The sequence below is a fragment of the Alosa sapidissima genome, chromosome 3 (assembly GCF_018492685.1).
Source record: "Alosa sapidissima isolate fAloSap1 chromosome 3, fAloSap1.pri, whole genome shotgun sequence".
Classification (NCBI taxonomy): domain Eukaryota; kingdom Metazoa; phylum Chordata; class Actinopteri; order Clupeiformes; family Clupeidae; genus Alosa; species Alosa sapidissima.
The window spans coordinates 19,209,713-19,217,234 of record NC_055959.1 but is presented as its reverse complement, the minus strand read 5'-3'; the positions used below and the strand labels follow the sequence as shown (position 1 = coordinate 19,217,234).

The 7,522-nt window shown below is 41.8% G+C and overlaps 1 protein-coding gene across 1 annotated transcript; it reads right to left on the bottom strand.

Moving 5' to 3' along the window:
- Nucleotides 1–6,507, bottom strand: ddx39ab (DEAD (Asp-Glu-Ala-Asp) box polypeptide 39Ab). The gene is made up of 10 exons (XM_042086903.1): nt 6,366–6,507; nt 4,924–5,132; nt 4,623–4,750; nt 4,105–4,381; nt 3,765–3,883; nt 2,744–2,875; nt 2,401–2,510; nt 2,128–2,272; nt 1,864–2,011; nt 1–229 (listed from the first exon to the last, which is right to left on the bottom strand). Exons 2-10 carry the CDS (start codon nt 5,129–5,131, stop codon nt 213–215), a joined length of 1,284 nt encoding a protein of 427 aa, XP_041942837.1. The 5' UTR covers nt 5,132; nt 6,366–6,507; the 3' UTR covers nt 1–212.
- Between the last annotated feature and the right edge of the window lie 1,015 nt (nt 6,508–7,522).

Sequence of the window (7,522 nt, the reverse complement as noted above, 5' to 3'; positions counted from 1 at the left end):
TGGTGTATAAAAACTTTTAATTCCAACGACAAAGAAACACAATTGGCACATTTAGAAATAAAAGCATTAGGAGACCAAATAAAGTTAAAACTGTAGAACAGAATGAGCTTGATTTAAAAAAAAAAAAAAAAAAAAAAAAAAAAAAAAAACCAAAAACAAAAAAAACACTGGAGCGACTGAGAGCCTGGAGCATATCCACAATACGTAAGAACTCATCTGGACTGGTCAACTGCAGAGAGAGGAGACAACAGGAGGACATGTGGTGAGAACAGCTGGACATTCCTGCATTTCAGTGTTGACATGAGATTCAAAGGGCCGTCTATCCACAAACATTATCCGGTTACCACATTCTGGTTAAAGCCACGTGTCAAGCACATTATACAACAGCCTATTAAGAACAATTATTAAAGCAGACAGAACTTGTCTACAAAACCTTTGGTTAAATGGGATTCAAAAGGTCAAGTTCATACAGTTTCTTACTCTGATTCTTTGCTGGAATGCCTTCATTTTTTCCCCTGCTATAATATTCAACAGTCTGACTATTACAATACCCAACAGTCCAACTACAAACAAATCCAAATTTTTCTGAACACCAAAGACCAACTAGCCTGGCCTTGGCCTGTCTACGTACTTCCGGTCGATTTCTTTTCCCTACAGTACTCGTCTGGAATAGGTTGATTCACACTCGTTTACTTCGGCAGTTGGGCAGCCGACCAACCAGCGAACAGTGGGCGTCCCTGAGAGCGATTACGTAGCCTACCCAGGTATGGTGTTTCAATTACTACGTCCCCGCCCCTGAAGCAGATCGCTTGGAATACATCAACGTAGGGAGCGAAAATAACTTATACTAATGAAATCTTTGAGCAAATGTAAATAATAGTTTAGCCTATTAACAGGAGTGTCACGAACGAAGTCACAGTGGAGTAGGATGTTATATCGTCAGCTAAACTTTAGTCATAGATTTTGTCACTAAAGGCTATGAACGTACCCGAGTCAAACTGTAGTTTAGTAGGCTACACGGTCGGGTCAAAATTTCAAACACTAAGAAGGCACGACATAACTTGAAACTTTGATTAAAGCATCATCAGTGTCTACATATGAACTCTAGCATTAAGAACATAGTTTGTGTACACATAGTTTACTAAAAAGAAAGATTTTGGACAACTCACTCCTTGCAAGATGGCAGTGAGCAGAAAAAACAAGGTTTTGTTCAAAACCTCTCTTTTAGTAAACTCTGTACACCAACAATGTTCTCAATGCTCGAGGTCATGTATAGAGACACTGATGATACTTCGATCAAAGTCTCATGTTGTGTCGAGCCTTCATAGTATTTGAAAAATAGCGATTTTGACGCGATTGTATCAAAAGTAGTAGCGCTATAGGAATCCCATTCAAAAGGTCATTTCACCCGAAAACGACAACACATACAAGCTTAAAAGTGGCGCTTTGGACGTACTTATGCATTTATGTGAAAGTTTGACTTGGGTACATTCACAAAACACTATATGATGCATTTTGGCGAGAGTTACGCAGATGAAACGTGTGATTGTTTGCTGATAAGATGCACCCGTGCTTGTTATGGGCGTGCTGCAGAGAAACTTCTCTGTATGACGAAACGCCGGTTGTTAGTGATTGGTTCAAAGCGGTTCAAAGGAACTCCAATGATTTTAAACCTCAAAACTTTGCCCTCCCACCCGGAAATAAACGAACGCCTATGAATCTAGGCCAGACTCTCTGCAAAGTCAGAGAGTCTGGTTTCCAGGCTAAAGACCAACAGGAACTATGAACCCATTCTGTCAGTCACCATGTCATGTACCTGGAATAAGCCCATCTCCAACTTTGACTATAAACACAAAAACTTACTGTATGATGAGATGTCAATCTCATCTGGCAGCTCAGCAACGTTGACTTCAAAACGGTCTTGCACATCATTCAGCGTCTTGGCGTCAGTCTCGTCAGACACAAAGGTAACAGCCAAGCCCTTCGTACCAAATCTGCCAGCACGGGCCACCTGGGGGGGGGGGTAAGTAAAGGTTAGCTCAGAAGCAGAAGCAAAACTTAAGGTCGGTTATGCTTTAGTCCCCTAAAGTTTACTTTAGCACCCCACTGTTTTCTTTAGGGACGTACTCTGTGCAGATAAGTATCTGAGTCCTCTGGCATGTCGTAGTTGAACACGATGTTGACCCGCTCGATATCCATCCCCCGACCAAACAGATTGGTGGCCACCAGTATCCGTCTCTGGAAGTCTTTGAACTGCTGGTACCGGGACAGCCTGGGGATAATGGGGTCAAATGAACGTGGATGAGAGTCATGCTGAGCAACTGGTCATCACATCTGCAGAAGTGAGGTCTTTGAGTATTTTAAGGATGAGTGGTCACTGCCGTGGGCAGTCTGACTGACCTTTCAGCCTGGACCATGCTGCTGTGGATGGCGATGGCAGGGAAGTTCTGCTCAACCAGCAGCTGGGCAAGAGCCATACAGCGCTGCACAGACTTCACAAAGATCACCACCTGCAGGCAGAGATGGGAATTACAGCAAACCAATTCACAAAGCAGGATTCAAAGAGACCACAGAGAACTGTAACTTTAAACCAATTACTGTTGATGGTGGGTGTTAAATACCTGCTGGAACAATCAAATGTGCAAACTAGATATTTCACGAATTCCTTAAAATCAAAATGTTGTGTTACATTTGAACACTACATACTACATCCCTCAAACTAGTCAACTGTTTTCCTTCCTACCTGGTTAAACTCCAGCACATCCAGAAGGTCGAAGAGCTTGCGGTTTTTTTCGCTGTCCTTCAGCTTGCAGTAGTACTGCTGCAGGCCATGCAGAGTAAGCTTGGTCTCATCATCCACAAACACCTCCATGGGCTAAAAGGAGAAATAAGGCCCATTAGACAAGGAAGCAGCATAGCATAACCAGTCAAAAGTATGGCTGAATATACCATGACATGATTACACCTTAAAACCTATACAATTAAAAAAAGGCTTCAACAGATCTGAGCCCATATACTATCTATCTATTTTTAGAGCTGTAACAATATACCAAACGATTTGGTTTGTATTACGATTTTTGATCCATGGTTCGATACATACCTGTGTGTGTGTGTATATATAATAAAAATAACATTACTGATTTGGAAGAGGATTAGAATATTTGAACTTGTATAAACTGGACTGATTTGATAATATATTATATACTGATAATATATTATATTGGTATGCTATTGAAATTTAAAATACTGATAAGATAAAATATTATGAGAAAATACTGAATTTCTGATATTCATGGCGGCACACATTATGCAGATTATAGCCTGGGTACTATTTCTATTACAGCTCTACCTCTGTCTGTCTTGTTGCTTAGCTGTCAGTAGCTCTAGTTGAAGCCTGGAAATATTGTAAACCAAGTCGCCTAGCTGGCTAGCTCATCATAGTCTACTGGTTGGACTGTTCAGTTTCCCCACATGCTTTTAAATTTCAAGGTAATACTTTTTCTCTTTGAGACAGGCCTTTTTGATTTATTTATGGACAACGTAACGGTAGTTAAAGGCGGGAGACGTGGTGTGTTGCTTAGGCGACTGCCAAAGCTGCAAGGCCTGCTGGACACATTGGAAGGGGTGTGTCGCAATTCTGCCTTCTCACATCTCGACACAGGTTCGTGGATATGAGCATTGCGGTTTCGGTTTCAATATGCTTATCATTACAGCCCTAATTATTTTGGAAGTCAGCCTTTGGAAGTAGAGGCCCAAACACTCACGTCCTGCATGAACTTGCGGCAGACGGGTCGGATCTCCTTGCTTAGTGTAGCGCTGAACATCATGACCTGCTTCTCGTGGGGTGTGAGCCGGAAAATCTCCTGCACATCACGCCTCATGTCTGTGGGAGGATCACAAAGACGAGAGTACATTAAATCCCTGGCCTTTAAAAGCACATCAATTGTAATCATTGCAATCATTAAAATTACATCAACAACAGCTACTTTTTCTTCATTAGCAACCAGTCCCATTTTGTTCAATCACAAAATGGCTACTACCAGTGATTACTAAACTATTTTGAGCAACCATTGTAACATACTGGGGGTAGCAATTCCATCTTACCCAGCTGCTCCAACATCTTGTCACACTCATCCAGGACAAAGTGTTTGACATTCTTCAGACTGAGGGTCTTGTTCCGAATGAGGGCAAGGGTACGGCCAGGTGTGCCCACCACGATGTGGGGACAGTTCTTGCGGAGGACCTCCTCGTCCTTCTTGATGGAGAGGCCGCCAAAGAACACGGCACACTTCACGCTCGACATGTATTTGGAGAAGCGCTCGTACTCTTTGCTGATCTGGAAAGCCAACTCACGTGTGTGGCACATCACAAGGACTGACACCTGGTAGAGAGATGGAAAAGGGGAAAATATAAACAAACTCAACAAACAAGCAGTGGGAACATTCAAATGGTAGACTTTCCCCAAACAGTACATCATCCACTGAAAGTTCAGATTGTTTTTGATTACAGCTATTACAACAATCAGAAACCACATCTAGAAATATTAAGTGTGATTGAGCAAAGACTTAATACACTTAAGAGTACACAAGTTCTAAATAATGAACCACCATCTTGTTTCTCACCTGTCCATCTACAGGCTCTATCTGCTGCAGTGTAGCAAGAACAAACACGGCTGTTTTTCCCATACCAGACTTAGCCTGGCACAATATATCCATACCCAGAATGGCCTGAGGGATACACTCATGCTGGACTGAAAGAGAAAAACAGAATGCAGATGCTTTACATGTTCTGGAGACAAAAGGTAAGTTCTCATCACTCAACCAATGTCAGGAACAGCAAATAGTTTATAAGTCCTCAAGTATTAATACACCTAAACACCACCCAGTCCCTGATGTGTCACTCATTGTTTCCCGCTTGATCTACCTTCAGACGGGTGCTCAAAACCGCAGTCCACGATAGCCCGGAGCAGCTCGGGCTTGAGGAGGAAGTCCCTGAAGCCGGAGCTGTGGATGGAAACGTAGGAGCCTTTCACCTCCTTCTTGCCCGCAGGAGCGGCGCTCTCTGGGGCTACCTGCTGCTCCTCGTCGTCTTCATAGTCGAGCAGCTCGTTGTCAACATCGTTCTCAGCCATGCTACAAGATGAATGAGAGGTTAATGGTTAAGAGGTCAATGGTTAAGACAATTTCTCCTAAAACAATATAGACTGCAAATCAGAGGAAATAGTCAAGTGTCCCCTCAATGGCTTTTGATCCATGTCCATTGGTTAACAAACCACAAAGTGCACAAAACTCCAGGGCAGCAGTGGCAAGAAAATCTAGTATGTGCAGTACATTCAGATAGTAATTTAAGTAATTTGAGGTATTACAGAAACTCATAAAATGCATGATAACTAATGCAGCTGTAGATTGTGTGAACAAAGGACAGTCACCATTAATACTAGGTCAACAATACTGCCTAAGTTACTAACTAAATAACTAGAAGCACTGGCGAGTCATTTCACACTAAAGTTCACAAATACTAAGATCAGCATAACCTGTACACAAACTTTAACAACTTGTTCGTTACCAAACAGTTGCACTCTAATCCCATACACAACATCAACTAATCAAACAGTAAATGTATAAGAAAATGTATAAGAGTCATCCAGGTACAGTGCCGCGCTAGATTTACTTGCAGGAGATACCTGTAAATGGCGCTCAGCTGATGTAGCTTCCGACTGGTTTCAACCCGCGTTTAGGTTAGCAAAGCTAACTCTGGCTAATCAAGCTAGGCTAGACAGCTAACTGCGTTAGCAAAAACGCGCTCTTAATCTGCGTTAACGGTACGTTATTAGTAAAAACACTGGTGTTGTTGAACGCAATTGATAGTTTTACCGAGTACAGTCGTTCGAAATCAAACTAGTCCCAATCAACGTTTAGGAGGAAAACAGAATTGTCTAAAATGTACGCTACTACGCGCCTGGCCTATCAGATGTAAAGGGACAATGGGACCCTGCAACGTCCCTTGTTGCTCGAAGGCTCAATAGCTAGTCCCAAAGTTCGTCACATTCTGAAAATCATACTAGAGTTTCCGATTAAGGGGCTTTAGAGTTGAATCAGAGAAGAAATTCATTTCAAGATATTTACCATTCATCTCGGTACTCGGGAAATTAACTAACGTTAGAGTATGAAAGCTAGTTAGCCTATTTATTATGTTACTCTTAGCGTTAGCTAATTTTCCACGATGAGCTAACCAGCGATTCGTTTCTTAGTCGTGTGGTATCTATGTTTCACTAAAATGTAACCGCTTAATAACAATGCCAACAGTAAACAATTAGGTACACAAACAACATCGAATAATGAGGGTAAACAAATAACGTATCTTACCTTGTTGGGACACAAAACTTCTCAAGACTGACTAAAGAGACTGACTCAATGAATCAAAACCGCATGTGCAAGCGGTAGGCCTAACAGTTTATACCGCCTTGCGGAAGATCCGCCTCCATTAGATACAGCAATGCTATTGGTTATTGGAGATGCTCGTCTCGACCTGTTCAACTCGAATCAACTACCCAACTATTCAAGAAGTGGGATGGGTTGCGTCCCGATGTAGTCTGTGACATACCCATGCGAACCTTAGGGCATGCTTTGCAGGTCTGTCTGGCCAAGAGGCATTGAAGCCCTTTTCAAATGTCCCTAAAGCACGGGCATGCAAATACAATCGCTAGTAGGCTACTACGCCATGGACGTGTAGCCTATTTCTTTGGAATTTAGTAGGCCTAGCCTGCATTTATAACCTGGGTTTACAAAAACTTCTGAAACGATCTGGTAAGAGTTTAATGCACCAATTTAAGTTTTATCTTCAGCTTTCATTTAATGTTCTTCAAGAAGCTCTCATTAATCTTAAATTAGAACTAAATTAAAAGAAAACTAAATATAGGCCTATGCTATTTACTAGAGCAAGGAACATTGAGGTTGGTGTGCAAATAACCACTCAGTGGTTCCAGCACTGATAGAGCTTCTGAGTACAAATATCTTGGTATGGATGACTAACTCACATTTAATTCCCATATAGCCATCCTAGTAAAAACAACTGAGACAAAAAAAAATGGTTTCTTCTACGGAAACAAAGCCAACCTCCCTATGGAATGTAGGAAACAAGTTGTTGAAGCAGTTTTTGTGTCAGTTCTATGTTTATAGAAATGCTACAGCTTGCTCACTGGACCCAGTCTACCACTCTGCCCTGATGTTCATTACTGGTGATGGCTATAGCACTCAACATTGTGTCCTGGGTTAGTCATCTTTGACAGAGAGGAAACATAACCATTGGTATCTGTTTATTTACAGAGATTGTTGGAAAATTACCAGGTTATATTTCAAACATTGCTTGTTTGGAATTCTGGTCCCTATCAGACCAGATCAAATGACTGTTTGATGCTCAATATCACTGCTAGTTAGGCTACACCCCTGCTGGAAGTCGTAAGTCAATTAAACTTATCCAGACCCACTCTCAATTCCAACTGAGAAACTCTGCGTGCTGCTAA

Coding starts and splice junctions, on each gene's coding strand:
- ddx39ab (XM_042086903.1), bottom strand. CDS start 5,131: ATGGCTGAGAACGATGTTGACAACGAGCTGCTCGACTATGAAGACGAC. Junction 3,884..4,104: donor CAAGATGTTGGAGCAGCTGG/GTAAGATGGAAT, acceptor ATCCTCCCACAG/ACATGAGGCGTGATGTGCAG. Junction 2,012..2,127: donor CAGATACTTATCTGCACAGA/GTACGTCCCTAA, acceptor CCCCCCCCCCAG/GTGGCCCGTGCTGGCAGATT.